This window comes from Myotis daubentonii, chromosome 4 (genome assembly GCF_963259705.1).
Source record: "Myotis daubentonii chromosome 4, mMyoDau2.1, whole genome shotgun sequence".
NCBI classification, from domain to species: domain Eukaryota; kingdom Metazoa; phylum Chordata; class Mammalia; order Chiroptera; family Vespertilionidae; genus Myotis; species Myotis daubentonii.
Genome location: NC_081843.1, coordinates 21,072,582 through 21,096,402, shown reverse-complemented (window position 1 = coordinate 21,096,402; position 23,821 = coordinate 21,072,582). Strand labels below are relative to the sequence as shown.

At 43.3% G+C, this 23,821-nt stretch overlaps 1 protein-coding gene across 1 annotated transcript in view; it reads left to right on the top strand.

Moving 5' to 3' along the window:
* The window catches only part of GRIN2A (glutamate ionotropic receptor NMDA type subunit 2A), a 72,652-nt gene that overhangs the window by 19,779 nt on the left and 29,052 nt on the right, over window positions 1–23,821 (top strand). The window contains exon 5 of the mRNA XM_059691954.1: window positions 15,928–16,115. Within this exon, the coding sequence (XP_059547937.1) occupies window positions 15,928–16,115 (188 nt within the window). The remainder of the gene's footprint in view (window positions 1–15,927; window positions 16,116–23,821) is intronic.

Sequence of the window (23,821 nt, the reverse complement as noted above, 5' to 3'; positions counted from 1 at the left end):
ATGTTTGATGGCTTTGTACAAACTGACCATCAAGGTCAATTAACAAGACATCATCAAACCCCAGAACTCTCCCACACCCCACCCAGCCAACCATGGCCTTTTCCAGTCACTATTTTCCATGGACCATCGTCTCTTCTAAAATAGATTCTTTCCTCTGTGATTCTAACATATAAATAAAAGCATACCATATGTTTTTTTTTTTATTTGTTTGTCTTCTTTTAGCTCAACATTCTGTTTATGAGATGGTTGCATATCACTCCAGTTCTCTCATTCTCATTGCTGTAAAGAATGTCATTGTGGGGATACACCACAAATTCATCTATTTCTTCAAATCTTGATGAACATTTGCGTAGTGTCCCATCTGAGGCTATTATGAGTGATGTTTCGAAAGACATTCTCGCATGTCTTTTGTTGCACAAGTGAGTGCATTTATCTTGGTATGTACCTAAGACTGGAATTGCTAAGCTATAAAATATATGTTCAATTTTAGTAGATATCAAAAAGACACATTTTATAGCCCTTTCCTTCTTAGCCATGGGAATGGTTTTTATTTGTTTCCACGATGGTCTTTTCATGAACATTATTTTTTCCTATTGGTTTGTTGTTTTTCTCCCCCTTACTAGTAATTTCTATAGTAGAAATTTGTGGTATGATTACAAATGTTTTTCCCCAGTTGTTTTGTTTGTCTTTTGAGCTTGCGGATGGTATATTTTTTCTGAGCAGACTATTATATTTTGTGGTCACATTTCCCAGTCCTTTTTTATGGCCTCTAGATTTTAGGTCGAAATTCAAAAACCCTCTTCACTCTGAGGCTACAAAATAGTTTTCTCCTGTTTCTTTCTATTTTGGTTGCATTTCTGTTTAGAATTTTTCTGGGTGTAGAGTGTGACATAGGACTCCATCTCCTCATATGACAACGAGAACCCCATCCTGAGAACGGCCACCACAGAACAGCACAAGATCAGACAGACCGTGCCGACCACGTCTGCTCATCTCCACTTCTGTCCCTCAAGTGTCTACTTGGCCACACTTGGAGGTCTTTGTCTTCCCTCTCACATCTTGTTTCCTTTTTACATTTTTCATTAGGAAATATATTATTTTAAATATGAGATGTATGATAAAATAATTTTGCAAGAGTAAGTATAATGAGGAATAATGATTAATAAAATGAACCCCTCATGGACTCAACAACAACTTTTAGAAATAGCCATTTGCCTCCTTCACCACATGCAGCAGCTCTGGAAGGTTCCATCCCTCTGGAAGGTAGAGGTAGGTGCCCATATGCTCCTGAATTGTTCATTCCCCTAATAGCCTAAAATCCAGTAAGCCTTGAGTTCGACATCCTAGAGCACATATCCCAGCTGTTGGGTCCCGCCCCTCCACCCACAAGTCTCAGTGACACCCACCTGTTACTTGTGCACATGTGCACCAGGATCAGTAAGATGGGACGGCGCCTTCATAGATTGTAACTTCTTGGAAGAGTCTAGAACACAAGAGGGGCTTTGGAATGAGAGTCCCAGCTTGGTTTGAGTCTTGGCTCTCTCATTAGCAAGCTGTGGCTTTGGACAAGTGTTACCTCTCTGAGCCTCAGTTTCCCCATCTAAATAGTGAGCGGACTGGACTCTTCATCCTCTGAAAATAGGTCTAAGATTCTTTTATTTCTGTTGAACACTTGAACACTTATTTAAGCTCTTACAAATTCAAAATCCAGACATACTATATATATAAACGGCTGTCGGTTTTGCAGAGAGGATTTAGATCAAAGCTGGAAAGTTGATCATCTTCAAACCTGGCCAGTGGATTAACCCTCCCTTCATCACTGTTAACATTTGGGCCCAACACAGAACCTTCTCTCCAGGGATGGAGCCACAAACCTGCATTTGTAACAAGCATCCCCCGCCCCCTGCTATGGGTGATTTTGATGCTTGCTAAAATTCAAAAGGTTCTAAAGGGGCTCAATAATCACATTTTATTGAGATAGCACATAAAGATTAAGTCAACCAAATGTTTATCAATGGGATCCAAAATTGCTTTTAAGAAGAACATAGGCAGCAAGAAAATTGAAGCTAAGCAGTTCAGTTTCATTGCTAATTTAAATGTATAATAAATTTCAATTAACAATGAAATGCATTCCAGTTAAAGCGTTCAGTTACAGAAATTACCAGGGAAATCAGTGAGAAAATAGGATCTGGTGTGCCAACATCAACAGAAATGGGATTTTTAAGGAATAGACCTGTTGTGACCTGGGGGGGCGCTCGTGAACCAATGGGGTTGAGCATTTCATGACCCCAGGCTTCTAGACCAGTGTTTCTCAAGTCGTAGCCTGAATCTGAAGCAGTGGGGGTGCTAGTAAAAGCGTTGATCCTGACCCAGCTGGTGTGGCTCAGTGATTGAGCATCGACCTATGCAGCAGAAGGTCACGGTTCGATTGCCAGTCAGGGCACATGCCAGGGTTGCCGGATCAATCGCCAGTAGGGGGCGTGCAAGAGGAAGCTGATCAATGCTCTCATCATTGATGTTTCTCTCTCTCTCTTCCTCTCCCTTCCTCTCTGATATCAATAAAAATATATTTTAAAAAATGTTGATACTGAACCCCACAGATTTAGATTTGGGGGGGCATAGCCTGGGAATCTGCATGCTCCTCAGTTGATTCTGCTGTGCACTAATCAGATTTGGGAACATCTGCTCTAGAAGAGGGAGCTGAAGCTGAAATGAGCGGCGACAGATTTAGATTTACAAATGCTCAGTCATCAGGAGCCAATGTTCTCCAAGAAGTTTTGGCAAGTGGGCAAAACTGCAAGCATAGCACTCATGCCAGATTTAAATGAAACTATCAACATCCCTAGGACTCCAAGGAGCCTCATATTTCAAGACGCAGTGGGATGACTTTTTAATTTTAATTGATTTTATGTACAATCATTTGTATAAATATTTCTGAAAAAGTCCCCATTTCTTTCAGAAGCATCAATCTATAGCCCTCCGGCCCCTCAGTTTTCTATCTGATATTATTTCCAGCTCAAAGACAAGCGTCTTTGGATTTATTTTTTTACATTGATTCCTTTGAGAGAATTAGAAGGCAGGGTTGTCTTTTGACCAATAAGCATTGTTTTGCAAGGTTCAAATTGTACGCAATGATGTATTTATACATCATTAAAAGGAGGGGGTGGTCACATCTACCTGTGAGTGTTAGGCCTGTCTTCATAGCAAAGGTGGGCCTGGAGCTCCTGTTTGAGAGCACAGATTCTGAAAGCCTGCAGGGTCCGGGGATCCATGTTTTGATGAGCACTTCTAGTGACTCAGGTACAGGGCTTTGAGAGGTTTGTTAGGTAAATACTGAGACATGGTGTTCTCAGTGGAGTGGGCAGAACAAGAAAGAGAAAGGGCATTTCAGGAGAAGCAGGGGCGTAGAGGAACATGAGTTTAGGTCTGAGCATGTTAAGTTGGAGGCGCCTTTGGGACCACATCATATTTCCTCATCATTTTTGCATTTATTGGAACCTACCAATTTGTGACATGAAGCCCTGAGCGCTTCACATGCATAATCTCAGTAAATCCTCAGAGCACTCCTATGAGCTGGGTACCACTCTTATCTCCTTTAAGAGATGAAGAACCTGAGGTTCCACAGGGTTAACTCATTACCCAACAAACAGGCTGTTTAACTGAGTAACTACATTGTAGCACGATTAAGTGTAGGAGGTAGGCTTGCCTCCTCACTTGGCAATGCCTATAAGCAATTAGATATGTGAGATTTGAGTTTAGGGGAGAATTGGAAACTGAGGATATGTATTTAATATAACCAGACACATGCACGCTTAATATTGTATACAATATACATATATTACATAATATATATGTATTAATTGATGACCTGAGAGTTGACAAGATCACAGAATCCTCATTTCCATCCTCAAAAGAAACTGATGCAGGGATGTAGAAATTTCCAAGGCAAAGGTAGACTATGAAGGCAGAAGGATCCTCAGTGAAGTTAGTTGTTATGCAGAGGAAGTTCTCTCAAGGATACTGTTTGAGCAGGTTTTATTAGCTGTATTTTATCAGTCAAGCAGAATCAAACTCAGAAGGTTCATTTTCAGCGGCTGAGTTCGAAAGCAGGCATAGGCATCAGGGTTCAGTGAGCTGTTCTCCTAAATGGGATAGCATCATCTCCAGAGAAAATCAGATCGACAATGACCTGGTTTCTGAGATCCACCCCCACACTGCAACTAAAGCTCCAAAATAATTGCTACCACTTCATAGACTTAGGAATTCTTTTCCTTAATAAAAGCTCAGGAAAGCACAAACACCTTTTTTTTGTACTTAGAATTATTTCTTGTTAAATTCTATTAAAATTATAGTAACAGAATTTCAAAGCCACCCATAACGCATTAAAAATAGAAAAAATGGTGGATTAAATAAAGGGGGATCTCAATTCTGTAAACTTGGAGATGAAAAAGAGGGAGGAGAAGAGAGGAGGCTAAAATGAAATACATAAAAACAGCAGAAATTTTGCTAGATGGTTAGGATCATGGTCCTTTTCATATATTTTTATATTTAACACATTTTCCTAATAATCAGGAAAAAATGTTTGTTCTGAACATAATTCTTCATTTCTTCCTGCGTTGCCTTTGGGTATTTGTCCACATGTTTACACACGTTGAATCAGTATGCGTGCAAGTCTGTGTTTTGCTTTCCTCAGTTAACTCTGTACCATTTTGTTGGACAGTTTTCACATTTAATGACTAGGTGATATTTCGTTGAGCTGGGGGAATATTCATTAACGTTTGCTGCTCTGCATTTTCATCATACCTGGACTGAACTGGAGGGCCCTACAAGAGGCAGATCTTTTTTGCAAGCTTTGCTGTTACCATTATTGTAGACCAATTTGTTGAGAGTGTCATCCTCACCCGACATCATTTCTCAGACTTCTGTGCTGTGAACGGCATTGTTTTTCTTCACTATAAGGCGGGCTTTTATCTTGTGGACAACATAATTCCTGAACCTACTTACAGTTTTCCTTTTGCTTGGGCTACTACATAATTCAGAGCTTTATTTATGATCCTCTCTGTTAGCAACTGGGAAAAGCTTATGTCCTGAAGATCTGCGTTTGGACTTTCCACCTCTGATCTCACTCAATTCCAATGGCTTTATCCATAGGTTTAAAACCTTTTCTACTGCAATTTGCATAAGCTATCTGAGTTGTTTTGGGAACAACATGAGGTATCTCTAATGAATTGATAGCATTTGTTCTGAATGTTTGGCCTGCATTATCTTGTTTAAACCTCATAACAACCCTAGGAGACAATGACTAGCATGCTGCCCACTTACAACGGAGGAAATAGGCATAGAGAGATTCAATAGTGCGTCTGAGGTCACACCTGCTCCAGAGCCCATGCTTGGAGTCACATCTTAAAATAGGAAATGTGTGTGTTCCTGGAACATTGCACAGTTAGCCTGTTTCCAATCGCCTGCTATTATACAATCCCCAGAACCAATTCTGTTCTTACTTGAAAACGTCTCCTTTTTCTTTGAAAGCCTTAAACTGCTTTAAAAGGGGGCAGTATTTCTCCTCCCATTGAGATGGAGAAAAGAAATGAACTCGCAGGGGGAAATAAGCCAAAAGAAGGGCCTTGATATTGGGACCCACCTGGTCAGGAAGGTCCTCCTGGGGAAACTGAGGAAGCTGAGCTCCCTGGGGATTCCCTCTGCTTAGGGACCGCCTCTTCTTTTTTATGGCTGAGCATTTCAGAGGACTTCAGATACACGATCTCATTTCATCCCGACTCAGCTCAGGATGAAAAAGAGAATTCTCTCCATTTCACCGAAGAGGAAACCGAGGCTCAGAGAGCAGAAACAATTCGTTCAAAGGTTAAGTGAGTGGCAGAGCCAGCATTCAAACTCGACCCAGCTTCTCTTTCTACCCACGGTGGGCTAACTCTGCTCCTGCAGGCAAGCGCCAACCTGGAAGGGGAGGGTGAGGCACTTTCGTTAGGAAGTGGCAGAACTAGGACCAGGGACGTGGCTGCTTTTGCCCACCCGCATCTCAGATTCGGAAAATCTCAGTGCTGTGCTGCCTTTCTTTATTGTGGAAATTGCAAACAGGCTCCCACAGACCCGGTGCTGAAATGGTCCAGGGGCTACAGCCTCCGCCTGTGTTCTCTTGCCATGTCTTGATCTGGCAGCAGGCAGAGGAGTGAGTTTTCCTGGGGCTGGGCTAGCTGAGGCTGTGCAAGGCCACAGCACGGGTTGGGAGACCCAGTTTACAGCCCCTAATAGGTGCCCAGGGCCAACCCTGAATAGCTGTGCTTGCCCTGGCAACTCCAGTCTCCTTCTATAGAGAGAGATGCACGTGGAGAAGTGATAGAAACTCAGGTCCCGCCCCTTCTGGTGACCCCCATGCAGTTGTTTCCTGAAGCTGCCATAACAAGTTCCCACAAACTTGGGGGTTTAAAGCAATAGAAATGTATTCTCTCACAGTTCTCCCAGAAGCCCACACTCAACGTGTCGCGGGGCCATGCTCCCTCTGAAGGCTCTAGGGGAGGATCCTTCCTTGCCTGGTCCAGCTTCTGGGGGCTCCCAGCTTCCCTTGGCTTGTGGCCGCATCCCTCTGGCCTCGGCATTTGTCTCTATATGGCCTTCTGTCCTGGGTGTCTCTTCTTCTTGTAAACGATTCTTCTAAGTCATTGGATCGAGGACCCTCCTAAATGATTTCATTTCAAGATCCTTAACTAATGACATCTGCAAAGACCCAATTTCTGAATAAGGTCACATTCTGAGCTCTCAGGTGGACGTGAATTTTGCAGGGGACCTTCAACCTCAACAGTCACCTAGGTTACAGTGTGGTTTTCCCAGCACCATCTCTGACAGGTGTCCGACCTCAGCACAGGCAGAGAAGGCTCTCCTCTGATGTCTGGGTGGGGCGAGGCCTCAGTGTTCAGGATTCACAGAACAGGTGCTGCTGGGAGTGACGCCATACACACTGGCTGCTCAGTGCACACATATGCAATACAGCTCTTGCGCATGAACCCCTCACCATCGAGGGATGTGACCACTGTGCTGGCTGGTTTTCTGTGCCTTCTCCATCCCAGCCTCTTCATCTCAGTTGTTTGGTGATCCTCACTCTGTGTCAGGCGCTGTTATAAGCACTTTATCTATTTCTCATTCAATTTTCACAGCGGACCCCTGAGGATGGGAGGCCCAACATCTCCATTAGGCACATCTCTGGGCCTCAGTTCCCTCATCTGAAAAATTACATGATCTGTCAACTCCTTGGACATGGTGATTTGGGTCTAAGGTGAAATCTAACAGAAACTGTCACACAGCCCAGCTGGTTTTGCTCAGTGGATAGAACGTCAGCCTGCTGACTAAAGGGTCCCGGGTTCGATTCTGGTCAAGGGCACATGCCCGGGTTGCGGGCTTGATCTCCAGTAGGAGGCATGCAGGAGGCAGCCAAACAATGATTCTTGCATCATTGATGTTTCTACCTCTCTCTCCCTCTCCCTTCCTCTCTGAAATACATATCTAATCTGTCATGCAGAGGAGGTAAGTCACTTGTCCAGGCAAGTGCTGGTTAGCTTCAGAGCTGGGATTTGAACTGGCTCTAGCATCTGCGCCCTTAACCACTGTGCTGTATTGCTTCCCATTAAAAATATATTCTCATGTAAAAAATGAAAAATACAAATATAAGCATCTCCTGGACATGTCCCAATCCCAAACCACCCCCACCACCAGGTAAGCACTACTCTCTGCTTTCATGTCCTTTCTCCTAGACCAGTGATGGCGAACCATTTGAGCTCGGCGTGTCAGCATTTTGAAAAACCCTAACTTAACTCTGGTGCCGTGTCACATATAGAAATTTTTTGATCTTTGCAACCATAGTAAAACAAAGACTTATATTTTTGATATTTATTTTATATATTTAAATGCCATTTAACAAAGAAAAATCAACCAAAAAAATGAGTTCGCGTGTCACCTCTGACACACGTGTCATAGGTTCGCCATCACTGTCCTAGACCTTTGTTACATATTGGCATATATTCACATGTCTACGCATACTTATAAAACTTCATTCTATGGGATGCTATCAAACTTGCAATATGTTGCATTTTGGTTTCCAATTAATCATATGTTCTGAAGAGCTCTCCATATCTGTAGGTGTCTTTGCCTTCCTTCTCTCTGACTGCTGGAAACAATTCCACGGAATGCATGCACCACAGTTTACTTAACCATTTCCCTCTGGGGGATATTAGTCAGGTGTCTGTGTTAAAAACCTGGATGAGTCCTTTGTACACTTCCACACATAGTCCTCTAGGAATGACCACAAGAAGTAGAATTTCTGGGCCAGAATATTCAAACTGTCTTGAAAATTGTAGTTCTGTTCTGCCAATTGATTGATTGATTGCCTTGTTTTCTGAGTGGCCTCCTCGTGCAGAACACAGACTTTGGAGCGAGAAATACCTAGCTTCCTACCCTGACTCTGATAATTACCAGCTGTGTGACCTTTGGCAGAGCAGTAACCTCCCTGAGCCTGGCTTCTGGAATTCATTTGACAATTGGATGAATTGACTGAGGGAAAGTCCCCAGCACTGTGTCTGACACATAAGGTTTTTATCAAATATTGATTCTTTTTCCATTATCTCTTTCATTTTCATGTTTTCTGGTCCCTGTCTAGTAGCCCTCGTGTACGACAAGCTCTGCAGCATCACTTACCGCTACCAGTATAATGCTCAAAATTCGAATTCTCTCCCTGCTAATGACCAGTTTTGGGACCTTGGACAAATGAACCTCTTAAACCCCATTTCCCTTTTATAAAATGGCGCTAATTTTGGTTCCTCCACGTTAGGAGTCCGTTGTATGGATTAGGTGCGTTATGCAAGCAAAGAGCGCACTGTCTGGCCCATGGTAAACATTTAAGAAAAGTCTGAACAAAGAAAACAGTTTTAGGATTCTTTATTGTCTACTGTGCACCTTGGGATTTGCAGTAAATGGTCAGCTCTGATCCCAACTCTTGAGGAATATATTCTAAGGAGCTCTATAAAATGTTTACATTCCAGGAGGAATCAATACTTTTTCTGTGTCAGACAGAACACGAGTTGTAGCATGAGCAGAGCATAGCATTTGCATAGTGCTTTATAATTCACCCAGCATATTCATAGCAAATGTGTGGCAGATTCATGGCAAATCCCTTTAACCGGTGTACAATCATGTGGGAGAGATTGTTTTCCTTCTGGTCAGATGGGGAATTCAAGGCTTAGAGAAGTACACAGACTTGCCCACCTTCCTGTGTGTTGTTCCTCTGACTCTACATGCCAGCCGAGGACTTGCCCTCGGATTTGGAAAGCCCTTTAGCAAGGCTTCCCCAAAATTAAAAAGACTAGATTACATACTCTACCAACTCCTTGGACATAGTTAGTGTGGGTCTAATGTGAAATCTAACAGAAACAAAGCAGGAGATTGGCTTATCATTTTAACTCTTTCTTATTTTTGAGCTCCTTAGTCAATAGGTCAAGTGTGTGTTTTCTCTCTCTCTCTCTCTCTCTCTCTCTCTCTCTCTCTCTCTCTCTCTCTCTCTCCTTTCTCCTTTCTCCTCTCTCCCTCTCCCTCTCTGTCTCCTCACCCTGTGTGGCTCCATCCTTCCCTCCCTCTTTGTCTCTTATTCTATCCCCATCAGTCCATCTCCCTCCTATTCTCTCCCTCTCTGAGTCGTACTATGTATTTTCCTCACTCTCTTCCTTGTTCTTTCCCTTCGATCTCTCTTTCTCTCTCCCTGTCTTTGTTTTACTGGGTGCTTACCTCCATCTGTATCATTCCCACCCTCTCCCTCTCCCTCCCTTGCTTCCTCCCTCTATCTCTGCCTCTCTCTGTCTCTGTTTACAAAATTGCTAGGCATTGTCTCAGTCAAAAAGTAAATATTAGCCATCAGTCTTTTTAAAATCCAATTCACAGTGACTATTACTGGTAGAAATAATTAACACAAATTAAACTCACAACAGCTGAAAGCACACAGGGTGAAATTTGTAATTGACTAAGAATCCATAGATGACTCCAGTCTTCTTGGCCAGTTTTGGATCTCTGCACCATTTGACCCAGATGCACTGGACTTGTGGAAATAATAACCACAAAAGAAACGTCAGAAGAGCAGAAGTTATAAATCAGTAAAATTTGTTATGGTTCGAATGCTGATCAATGAATCAAAGCCTTATAAAATTTAAACAGCAAAGAATTGATCACAGTGAAAATAGTTTACAAAAAAAATGGAAACAATTTAACTATGCTATGCAAGACATCAATCTAGGAATTAAATTAGCTTAATGGAGTTTGCTCTGAAAAATGCTTCTTTATTGAAAATGCATTAAATTTTGTGTTCACAAACTTAAAGTCAAAATGTGATTGATTCTAAGCCACTTCCCTAAAGCCAGTTTTAGACCATCCTTTGCTGATGGCAGTATAGTTTCTGTGCATGTTGAGTGGCTCTTGCCTGAGCAGGTACTTGCAAAAGTAGTCATGCCTCAGTATACCAATTCTTGGACCCACGAGTACCCTTCACCCATGAGTAGCACCGTGTGTGGGTGCTTGAAGAGGGTCTGCATCCCCATTGCTTCCTGCCCAAAGCAGCCATTACTGCCACTACAGCTCCTGGTTGTGCATTAGGATCTGTAGTTTCCAGAACACCTTCATTTCTGTTTCATCCATCCAACAGCCAGCCCTGGGGGAGAGCTGTTATTCCCCATCTTGCAGATAAGAAGCTCCAAGCGGTCCCATACAGCTGGCAGAGGTGGATCTGAACCCTATCCATGTTCCACACTTGCCCAGACATGACTGGCCTAAATGGCTGGGTGATGAGTTTCCTTCCTGAAAGGGCTCGAGGTGACCTAAAAAAATACATGCAGTTATCATCAAAGAGATGTTTAACTTTCAGTAATACTTGAGACCTCCAGCACACACACACACACACACACACACACACACACACAGATTTCATTAATTCATCAGAACAAGTCAATGTCTTGTTCAAGGCTTCTTGAATGTTAATGAATGGATAATTAGCTTTAGCTATATAATTAGCCTTTAAATATGCTAAATATGACCCCCCCGAGAGCATCTGAAAACATGCATGAGGAGATGAAGAGCTAAAACCGGAAACTTTTGATTAGGAAATGTCAAGTCACATGACAAGGCAAGCTCTCATTCTCAAAAGGGCCATGGTCTCCCTTTGTGTTGGGGGAATCAGATTTGCCCACAAACAGTCTTGGGTCTGGAGTGAACTTTCAGGCCATCGTGCAGGTACAAGAAAGGCTGACTGAGGTAGCAGGGTCCTGTCTACAAGCTCCAGCGAGCTGTAGCATCTCTCCAAAGCCGTCGAAAAACCTGGCAGGAAGCTGCTGGGTTAAAGTCGCAGGGGCACATGTGACAGTCGTCCTTACTTTGTTCTTTGCAAATTTGCAGAAGGGAGGCTTTATTTCCCCCTCTCATTCTGAATCACTGTCATTGTTAATCATTTGCTTCCCTTGAGGACTGCCGGTGACAGGCGAGGGTGACAGCACCCACACAGCCTCTATCAGGCCTGGCAGGGAGGTGGGCATGTCACGACACCAGCATGGCACTCATTCGCTTCTGTTTCAGCCCTCGTGCTGGGGAGCCCAGGTGTCGTTTCATTTGTCACCAATGTTTGAAGAAATGATCAGCCCTCTGTAGGGAGTAGAGTTGGCTGGATGGAGTTGGCTGGCTAGGGGCCCTGTCCTGATCTTTGAGCCTCCTCCGCCCAGTGGGAGAAGCACTTAGCCGGTGGCAGCTATGTGACCTCAGCAAGAGCTGGGAAGGTGGGGACAAAGGCGATTTCCTCTTGAAAAGCAGGAAGAGAAAACTCGGAACAGAGAAGCACACTGGGCTCCTCACCTGTGAGTCCTCAAGCATCCAGCTGACTACTCTGGGTTCTGAGGCCTCTTTCACGCCAACCTTTCATCTCTGTGATGCTTCAAACCCAGAGCTGCCAGTAGCCACATGGCAGCCTAATGTATCGCCATCTCAGCATCCCAACTCCAGCGCCCAGGTGCTTCTGGTCTAAATTTGGCTTCAATTTCAGGCAGCCTTTTCCTCTTCCTTACCTTTACCTTCAACATGAAGCCTTGGCCATCCACGCCTAAACGTCTCCCGAACAAATGGGCCAGACACGTCTTCTGTGGGGATAACTCCAGACCATCCACAACTACGCATGTGCTGGGAAAGAGACACAATGAAGCCGAACAACCCACCAAATCTTTTCAAACTCTATTCTAATCTCATCCTGGCTTCCTTTTTCATATCCTTGGGCTTGATGTGTAGCTGTAGCCCCCAGTCTGAGTTTCATAAGCAGTAGACAGAGCTGCCCTAGTTAATGTCACAAGTCATATGGATCACGTGGTCATGGTGATTATTCTGTGGCCTTGGGTATCAGACTGTGTAAATCCAAAGGCTGTTCTGACACTTCTAAGCTGGGCAGTGGTGAAGAGTCACTTCTCCATGACTCAGTTTCTCATCTCACAGTGGGGATGGCAATAGACGTAAACCTGTGCATAGTGAGAAGGAGTAAATGAGATATAAAATATTTAGGACTGGATTTGTCACATAGAGAGCATAAAACTTGTGAGCGCCTTTGTAAAATCTGAATTTGATTGGATGCACCTGTGTGTCCTGAGCATTTGCTATGTGCCGGTTACTGCACACACACTTTATTTATATGACCACTTATTCCCAGCAGCCCACAAAGGTCAGATACTGTCCACTCCGTGCGCAAAGACTTTGACCACAAAGCCCACTCTTGAGGATGTCAGCGATTTTTAACTTCTTTTCTGACAATGGGAATATGTTTCTTTCAGTTGAAGAAAAAGATTTGTCATGAAATACAGTATTGATTTGCTGAAATCTGTGCTTAACGGTTTAAACCACCGTTGGACACGTCTCGTTGATGGGTACAGTTTTAGATTTCCACCCCAGAAATGCATCAGCGTGTGGTGGGCTAATAGGAGGGGGAAAACTTTCACCCCATGAATACCAGCTTATGGCCTTGACACTTGAATGCCCCTGTGCACGCATAGGTGTGTGCTTCTGTTTATTTTTGGAGGAACTGAGAGTAAAGATTTGGGTGAGGCTTGGAATGTCTTATTAAAACCCAGGTTCTCAGCATCTCCATGGAAACCTTGATATGTGAAGTATGGGCGTTGCAAGCACCCTCTCCATCAAGAGGACAAATGCCGTCCATGACTGACGTCTTCAGGAAACACACGTTATCCAGTCTCAACCGCCCTATGAAGAGTGACAGAAGGTGACTGCTGGCTTGTGAAATGATAGAATCCCAGAGCCGATGGGCATCTCAGCAGGACCACCAGCCACACAAAAGAAGAAAGTGACTTTCCTGAGGACGCGCCATCAGCCAAAGCTGGACTAGAACCCAGATCTCTTCTACCTGCTCGTCCACTGCTCCCCTCACACCCCTACAGCCACCACATACAAACCGACCTTTGCAATCTCCCCAGCCCCTGTTTCCCCGGGTCTCAGTTTGCCGGCTCTCCAGAGAGGCTGCTTCCTCGGGGGTTGTCAGCTCCGGATCACCATCACCATTGACAAAGCCCAGCTTTCTTCCTCTTCTGCTTGGATGCTCTGATCCCCTTTTAATGCGCTCAGAGTATAAAACCACGTCTCCAATCCTGCAGCTTTGGATACAAGCTTCAGGGTCTTTCTGTTGGTGAGATAAGCCTTGTAGGCTCACTCCAACTCTCACCATTACAGAAACAAAAAATTAAAACGAAGAACGCAGCCATAAACCTTCCAAATACTTTCATTCCCATAGGGCATCCTTCAGCAGCTGTCTCTGAAAGGAGGCAACATTTTACGTCCTCTCCCTGCCACTTTTATTTTTCTTTGCTTCACTGTTTTATGTTTTCTTGTTAAAGAAAGAAAGGCAGTGATGTTGAAAAGTTGCCAAAGAAGGGGAGTTATCTCCAATTTCATTTTCCTACCTACTTTAGAATTAAGTATCCATCTCCATGTTCAATGGTGGTCATTCCTGCCTCGTTAAATAACTTAAAAATTTGGAAACAATATGCACACCAGCTAATAGAGACCTAGGGAATGAATGAGTTACAGCCATGCCATGGAGGGGAATTATGGCGCTAGCCTTTTGGAGGGGACATGACTGGGAGGGGCATAGAGGACTTCTGAGATGATGAAAATGTCCTATACCTTGATCTGCATGATGATTTCAAGTATGAGTGCATATGTCAATTTTTATCTAGCACTTTATTTTATATACATCATACCTCCATAACAATAAATGTATCCCAGGAAAGTGCTACATTTGTTGACATGAAACATGTTCACTGTGTGTGGTGTGAAATGAAAAGAGAACACAATTTGTGAAATAGTTTGCCTGGTAAAATTCTATTTGGGGCGGGGGGGGGAGGGGTTAAAACAAGGGTTGACAAACAATGGCCCATGGGCCAATCTCTTGTTTTACTGGAACAGAGCTGAGTCCATTCGTTTATATATTATCTGTGGCTGCTTCCACGCTGCGCGTAGTTCCTAGTGCTGCCATAACACATCCCACAAACGGTGAGGGTTAAACAACATGGTTATTTGTCTCCTAGTCCTGGAGCCTGGAAGTCCGAGGTCAAGGTGTTGACAGGGCCGTGCCTTCTCTGAGGGCATCGGGGAAGGAGCTGCTCCGCCTCTCCCCCAGCCTCTGGTGGTTCCTGGCCCTGTGGCAGCATCACTCCCACCTCCCCAGGGCGTCTCCCTGTGCGTCTGTGCCCACACCTCCCCTTCCACGAGGGCACCAGTCATAATAGAGGAGGGGCCCTCCCTATTCCAGGATGACCTCATCTTAACAATAACATCTGCAATGACCCCATCTCCAAGTAAGATCATATTGTGAGGTGCTGGGGGTTAGGACTTCAACATATGAATTTGGGGGGAGGGGGACACAACTCGGCCCATAACATGTCACAACGGCAGAGTTGAGTCGTTGCAACAGAGACCCTATGGCCCACAAAGCCTAAACTAGTTATTATCTTGTCTTTTCAGAAAAGTTACCAACCCTGTTTTAAAAAAGATGTGTGTATGTGTGTGACTCTGTGCATGTGTGTGCCTCTGTGCATGTGTGTGCACATGCACAAAAAGTTTGGAAGATTGGGCCTGGGCCAGGTAGCTCAGTTGGTTAGAGCATTGTCCCAATACACCAAGGTGGGTTCGATCCCCATTCAGGGCATATACAAGAATCAACCAATAAATGCATAAATAAGTGGAACAAAAAATCAGTGTTTCTCTTTCCCTCTCTTTCTTCCTCTCTTTCTTTCTCTCTTTCAATCAAAAAAATTTTTTTTTTTAATTTGGAAGGTTGTTCATCAATACGATTGCTTCTGAGTTATGGAATTATGGGCAATTTTAATTGTGCTTGTATTGTTAGTATTTTCTACATTATTTGGGTTTCTAAATATTATTACATCATATTTTTGTAATATGAATACACAGTAAGCATGTTTCTTTTGGGAGGAAGAGACCTTATTCTTACTGAGTCCCTTGCCTGCCTGCCTGCTACTCCCGAATCGTCCTGCCCCTTAATAGTTTACTTCATTCTGACGCAGCCTTTCTAAATAGGCCGCTGTCCTCCGCTGTTGGGAGTACTAAGGGCAACACTTAAACCAGCAAACTCAACTGTTTACTCACTTGGGCATAAGGATTCTTCACGTCTTTATTTAGCTGCCTCTTGTAACTTGGAGAAAAAGTTCTGGCTTTTATCTCTTCATTAAAAATAGATCCTTTTATGATGAGAGGATGGAGCGGCCCTGAGCTATCGTCTCCCATGGGAAAGAAAGTGTGTGATGCTGGAGTGGGCTGGGAGCTGGGCCCTGAGATGGTACCCCGCCATTCCCATGACTCCCTGGTTTCTTGTCATTGCAGGAAACTGGACGCTTTCATCTACGATGCGGCGGTCTTGAATTACAAGGCTGGGCGGGATGAAGGCTGCAAGCTGGTGACCATCGGGAGTGGGTACATCTTTGCTACCACTGGTTATGGAATTGCCCTCCAGAAGGGCTCACCTTGGAAGAGGCAGATAGACCTGGCCCTGCTCCAGTTTGTGGGTGATGGTAAGACTGTGGGTGACCCCCTACTTTGGGGGACTTGAGGCCCTTGCACTTTGGTTCCCCTCCCCCCCCTTTACTGGCTTTCCAATGGATTTTTATGTGATGAACTTGCACACTAAAATTATTTATTGAATGGTTATCACATGATACCACTGTTCTTTGGGTTGCTTATAATGGAAACCAATTATAGATAGCCATGGTTTTAAAAGACATTTATTTGGGGGATGCAGAAGTATCCATCTCAGTGAATTTAGAAAAGAGTTGAGCACATAGATTTAGAGGAAGAACAGCAACTGGGGCAGTCCTGGGGACTCAACGGCACAAATTCACAAGTTCTCTCTCTCTCTCTCTCTCTCTCTCTCTCTCTCTCTCTCTCTCTCTTTCTCTTTCTCTCTCCAGCAGTGGTTTTCAAGAGGGGGGACAACTTTGACCCCCCAGGAGCACTTGGCTATGTCTGGAGACATTTTTGATTGTCATGACTCTGGAGCCTGTTTGCCACTGGCATCTAGAGGGTAGAAGTCAGGGATGAGGGATGCTGGCAAACATCTTACCATGCTCAAGACATCCCCACCCCCATATCTCAGAACACAGAATTATCTGAGCCCAGATGTTAGTAGGACTGGAGCTGAGAAAGTCTGCCCTGGAGCAGTGACATTATATAACCAGCTCATAATACGTCCCAATCTCGAGCCTCTCAATTCTCAATTCCAAGTCCCAGAGGAAGGATTCCTGGAGCATTTGGGGTCAAGGGCCCATCAGGACTGAAAAAAAAAAGGGCAGGGTTATGTTGTACCAACACAACAGCTCTTGCTATTATCCAAGGAAGGAATGAAACAGAAGCAATTTCTAGAAAAGGAATCGTGAGCAGAAATCTCGTGGGCTTTCATTACAGTTCACTTCTTGACTTTCTATCATGCAAAAAAAGAAAAGTTTCCACCCTCTTAGGGATTATGGCATTCATGGAAGCTAATTGGGTCAACTCTTTCTAGCAGCATTCCCTTCTGTCTGTCCTCTGTTTCCTAGTCGGTGATCTCACCATAACCTTTGCCATGACATCATTTTTACAGTTCTGCCGTGGCTCAGATGGCAGGCTGGTTCCCCTCTCAACTGCCAGCACTGAGATAGGAAAGACAAAGCCAGCAGAGATGGCAGATTAACAGTGAAAACACGAGTGAGTGTGAGTAGGGTACAGACACACAGGACACAGGGCAGCAGCTGTATTCAAGAACGAGGGGAGGCTCTGGTCAGACTGGTTACGGAATATGCTGTGCCTGCCTAGAGCTGGGACAGGAAAATCTGGTGACTCCTGTGGCCAATACATTGAAATGGGCAGAGGTTAGTGCATAGGGTTGGTGTGAATTGGAACCAAGTACATCATCCCTTGCAGCTCCTTTCTTCTTTCAGAATTGAACCCCGATTCTCACAGTGCCATCAAGAAATCTAAATATGTTTTATATTTAACTCCTAAATAGACATCTGATTCTCTTACTTCCCTATGGAGCATTTGTGCCTTCCTCAGATCGTGAGCCACGTTCTCCGCTGTGTAACAGTGCTTTGGGCTGTGTGGGCCAGCTACGGCTGTGAAACCTACCAGCGGTTCTCAACCTTTCTAATGCCGTGACCCTTTAATACAGTTTCTCATGTTGTGGTGACCCCCAACCATAAAATTATTTTCGTTGCTACTTCATAACTGTAATTTTGCTACTGTTATGAATCGTAATGTAAATATCTGATATGCAGGATGTATTTTCAGGGGTCGCGACCCACAGGTTGAGAACCGCTGCGAGAGGCATACACATTCATTGTGCTCATGGGAGTGCAGGTGGAGTGGAGGAGCCTCACCGCAGGCTGTGATGGCTCCGGTGACTGTACTCTCTCCGCAAGTCCCTGGTCAGCTGTGTGGTCTGTGTTCCACGTGTGTCTATTCTGGGGCTCAGGTTGAAAGGTCAGCAGCCACCTAGGAGAAGCTCTTGTGTTGGCTGTGTCAGGCACAGAAAGGAACACCTAAACTGCACATGCACATTTCAGCTGGCTGCCTTGTCACATTCATATCTACTAACCAACTTCTGGCCAAGCCCAAGGTCAAAGGATTGGAGGCATGCTCTACCTTTTATGAGAGGAGTTTGATGTTATAGGACAAGGTATATAGACACAAACAGGGATGAAAGATTAGGACTGATGGTTCCTTCTACCGCTGTGGTTGCCTAAGCAACCTTACATGGAGTGAACTACTCAACAAACAAGAGTATTATTTATAACAGTAAGCACACAAAATTCTGAACATGACAGATAACTGGCCAATGAAGGATTTCATGAATAAATACGCACATGGATGAATGATTAGTGTTGGGATGTGTTTCATTTGACAGGAAACTTTTAAATATGGAGGGTAGCTGTCAAATAATGAGTTCTAACTCTGCTCCTACCCACCATTGCTGTCACTCATCAGAATCTGCTATGAAACAGCAACATATTTAGGGACTAAGATATGTCAATTATCATACGGGATGCATTACATGTGTTCTTTAATTTAATATTGATAACAACCTTATGAAGTGAAATATTGCTTTTACCCATTTCACAGAGGAAAAACTGAAGCTCAGAGGACTTATGAGCCCCCTACCTAGTAAGGGGAAAACCCTCTCCTCAAGGGCCCCTAATCCAGAAGGGGGTCAATTATGTACGACTCCTGATACATTTAATTCTCTAAGATGGCTTTCAAAATTGGCTAATTAGACACTTAAGATTTGTAGACACCTTTAGGAAGGAGTTATTGAATGCATAACTGAACTAAATCTTTTGTCCCATTTATAAATACTTCTGCGAAAGAGGTGATTTTCTTAGCCTTATCTGTGAATGAGTATAAAAGTATTTACCTGATAAGGTTGGTGTGAGGATGAAATGAGACAATGCACGTAAAGAACTTAGCTAGCACAGCACCTGAATATAGAAATGGTTTAATAAATGGTAACTGTTACCATCATCATCACCAACACTATTATTATCACCATCACCATCATCATCACCAACACCACCACTGTCATCATTGTCACCATCAACATCACCATCACCGTCACCATCATAATCAGCATCACCAACACCATTATCATCACCGTCATCATAACCACCATTAACACCATTATTACCACCATTACCATCCTCCTCCTCCTCCTCTTCCTCCTTCTCATCATCACTGTCCATCCGCAATTCCAATATTCAACACACCTTATTCAGTGTTGTATTGGTGAGAATATGGTCCAATTGGTATCATGGAAACAACAGAAAATGTCCTCTTTTTGGAAAATAAAAAATAAAAAGTAAAGGCATTCAGATAGGCCAGAGGCATGTTCCCTGTACTAGCAGTGTCTAGATTCTTATAAATATGTTCTGGCTCATTGCTTTCCTGGTCAGACTGTCGGGGTTGGGAAATGTGTCTCCTCAGCTTCATCTTCAGAGACCATCTGGAGGCAAAGACATTGGAGAGAAATGACGTTGCTCCAGGGGGCGTCTTAGCATAATCTTCCCGGAAAGCCACGTGTCCAATTCTGAATGCCTCTCTAGGAGTAAATACATAAATTAACACAGCTGCATAAATATTTCACTTATCGTATGCAGCTTCAACAGGATTAATTATGCTCTGAAGTTAGACCTGTAAAGAGCAGCGCCTAGCAGTACCTAATTATTATTCATCCTCTAGAAGGGAGTGTTTATCTCTTGTTATAGAGTAGCTTTGGCAGACAATTACGAGTGTAATGAATTTCAAAAATGTTTTAAAAATTTTTTCTTAATGAGCTGTATAAATATAACCTTTGAAGGAGTGTTAGGTTACTGGGGGGACTTCTTACATGAAGCCCACCAAGCATTTCCCTAGGAAAAAGGCCACTGGTCTGCCTTAAGAGATACACAGGATCCCAACAAGTTCTTACCTTCCTTTTTCTTGTATGATCATTGTGTCTTTTCTGAAATAGTGGAATGCACTGTGGGGATCTTTGCTCTCAGTAGTTTACTAATAACAATCATGGGTTCTTTTCAGCTTTGATCATGACTATCTATCATTTACTGAGAAATATACCTTCCACCTGGCAGGTGTGGCTTAGTTGGTTGGAGTGTTGTCTTGTGCACTGAAGGGTCATGGGTTCAATTCCTGGTCAGGCCATATACGTAGGTTTTGGGTCCAGTCCCCCATTGGGGCATGTATGAGAGAAACATCAGCACAATTGATGTTTTTCTCTCTTTCCTTTCTGCTCTTTAAAATTAATGGACATATCCTTGGGTGAATGAGGATCTAAAAACAAAAGGAAGTATACCTTTCTAGGCACAAATGTTTCAAGAAGGGAATGTCACAGTCTTTTTTTCTTTTCTCCCAGGAACTTATAAACTTATAGTCTAGTTGGTGGGTAATATATAAACTTAAAATTCTAATCTCAAAATATGAACATATTTACAATAATTCATGTATATGAAGTAATATATATATATTCTTAGGTGTCTTGGGTAGGTTAGAAAGTAGTCAAGGTGAGATATGAGATAAACTAGGTTTTTTTAATGGAATAATGAAAGGACTGAAAAGGTCATACAAAAAATAAGTGTAATGAGATTTAGATAAAGAATAGAATTGGCTCATTCAGCACTGAGCAAATATCTGTTGAGTGCCTGGTATCTCTCTGGCACCTAAAAGGTAACACTTGAGTGAGAACGTAGATAATGAGTAAATCTGGGACCTAAAAATGGCATTTCTTCTTTGGGGGCGGTGGTGTTGAACAGGTGATCTCATAGTTCCCACCAATCTCATGGATTTTGTAAATTTTTTATGTTATTCTTGGATTTGAAGAGACAGAAAGAAGGAAGATAAGAGGGGTTAAAGCCCTTTTGATGTATAGAGCCAGGAAAAAGATATTGAGAACAGACTGTATAATAATATTGCTCAGAAGCAAGTAATGCTGAGAAAAAGGAAGATAATGATTGTTTTTGAGCTCCCACTCAATGGTCCAGCTCTATGCTAAGTACATCACAAATAGTTTTAGTAACTCTTCATACAACATTCTAGAGTTGATCTTATTATCTCTGTTTTACAGACCAGGAAAATGAGGCTCAGTTAGGTTAAGTGAGCTACAGCAGAGCTTCTCAAACTTGAGCGTGAATGGAAACCACCTGGCAATTATGATTTCAGTGGGTCTGGGGAGGAGAGCCTGGGGTTCTGCATTTCTAACAAGCTCCCAGGTGATGCTGATGCTGCTGGTCTATGGACAACCCTCTGTCTAGATTGTCATAAAAATTGCACCAAGTTCATGTGACTTCAGTTCTGATCATCTTTCCATTAAACCAGGCTGCTGGGAGAAATCTTGGTCATGAGTAGCCAGATCACCTTAGTTTCAAGAGTGTGCTTTAGCACTGACAAACACTTAATCTTCCATTTTGTACTTTGCTAAATTTTTATAGCATAGGTTTATTCTAAAAAAAATATATATTTCATTGATTTTTTACAGAGAGGAGGGGAGAGGGTTAGAGAGTTAGAACATCAGTGGGAGAGAAACATCAATCAGCTGCCTCCTGCACACCTCCTACTGGGGATGTGCCAGCAACCAAGGTACATGCCCTTGATGGGAATTGAACCTGGGACCTTTCAGTCCGCCAGCCGATGCTCTATCCACTGAGCCAAACCAGTTAGGGCCGTAGGTTTATTTTTAAACTCAAAATTGAATGACTAGTCTGTGTCTGAGACATTACTAGTCTGAATGTATTGAACAAATAAAATTAAATATATGTATTCACCCTATATATATTTTTTATTAAATTGATTGGGGTGACATTGATCAACATGAACATATGGGTTTCAGGTGTGGGTTTCTATGTTACAAGATCTGTACATTGCACCATGTGCCCACCACCCAAAGTCAAATTTTCTCCTGTCACCATATATTAGGACCCCATTCTCCCCCCGAATCCCTTCTCTCTGGCAACTACCACACTGATGTTTGTGTTCATGAGTTTCAGTTTTATATCTCACATATGAGTAAAATCATATGGTTCTTAGCTTTTTCTGATTGACTTATTTCACTTAGCATAGGTCCATCCATGTTGTTTCAAATGGTACTAGTTCATCCTTTCTTATGGCTGAGTAGTATTCCATTGTGTATATGTATCACATCTTATCCAGTCCTCTATTTCAGGACAGTTTGATTGTTTCCATATCTTGTCCACCATGAATAATGCTGCAGTGAACATAGGGGTGCGTATATCTTTGCAAATACATGTATTTTGAGGTTTTTGGGTCTATTCCAAGGGGAGGAATTGCTGGGTCATATGGTAGCTCTATTCTCAATTTTTGGAGGAATTGCCAGACTGCTCTCCATGGTGGTTATACCAGTCCACATTCCCACCAGCAGTGGACGAGGGTTCCCTTTCTCCCACAACCTCTCCATCACTTGTTATTGCTTGTCTTGTTGATAATGGCCACTCTCATAGGTGTGATGTCTCATTGTAGTTTTGATTTGAGGTGATATCTCATTGTAGTTTTGATTTGCATTTTCCTAATTGCCAGTGATCACCATATATTTGTATAAATTTTTTATATGGTATATCCCATTGTACTTAGACCATATTTAGGTATATGTGACTGATATCAAATGTGAAACATGTGAAAGATATGACATATGCACCTCTTGTATTAATATATTGTGTTAAATAGGTGACCAACAACCCATTTTGTGGGACTCTCCCAGTTTTAAACCTAGCTAGTGACCCCAGGTATAGCTTATTGGGACACATAAGATAGATCTATATGAGATAGTTGAAATACACCACATCTATGATTTCAGTTGGATAGGTACATTGGGTACCTATCCATTCCCCTTATCCCTTTTGTACTGAAAGTGTGTAAGCAGTCATTTTAAAGTCTCATCCAGATTGATAACAAATTAGAAGGGACCACACACTCTGCTCTTGTATTAGTAAGGAGCCAGGCTGCCCACAAATCCAGAGCTTTGGGAAGCACCCCTCCAGGATAGAGATGCTCATATCTGGGAGTGGGGAGTGGTGGAGTGGAGCCCGTGGAGAAGCCCACTCCCTGCTTCCGGGGAGTCAGTCAGTCAACATGCCTAGTTCCTGTCTTTGTCGGCTGTTCTTCCACTGAAGCGGTCAGGATTGGCTTTTGATGGCTGGGACCCATGCTGCCAGCCAGGGTACAGAGCGTTTGTGTGATTACAGGAGCTCTTTGTGTATCTAATTAGCATTCTCATAAATTGCTCTGAGCCACTGGATGGGTCGCTAATAGTCTCAGCCCTGCCGTTGTCCAGCTTCCCAGCTTAATATCTCTGAGCTGCCGTCTGAGCTTGGGGTTGGGAGAGCTGGATGCCCCGCAGCGTGGGTGGCGATGAGCGCCGGTGCCTCTGTTCTCCGGATGGACACATTTGTGAGCAACCTCTATGGCCCGTCTTCTTAGGGCTGGCTTAGGAATGGCCTGGTAGTGTGGGTACGGAAATTGGCGAAGGCCCACTCACTCCTAAATATTTTCCCATGAACTCTCTACCATGTCTGAAATTCTACCACCTTTAAGAAATGGAATTCCTTTCTCAGTGGAATTCCTTCCCTCTTCTCCTAACTGTGCTTCTTGATTTGACATTTGGCCCATCCTTCAGGGCCTCCAGAAAGACTTCCTTAGAGCCCACAGCTCTGACCTAGATGCCCTTTAGCTCCATACTTGTAGCATT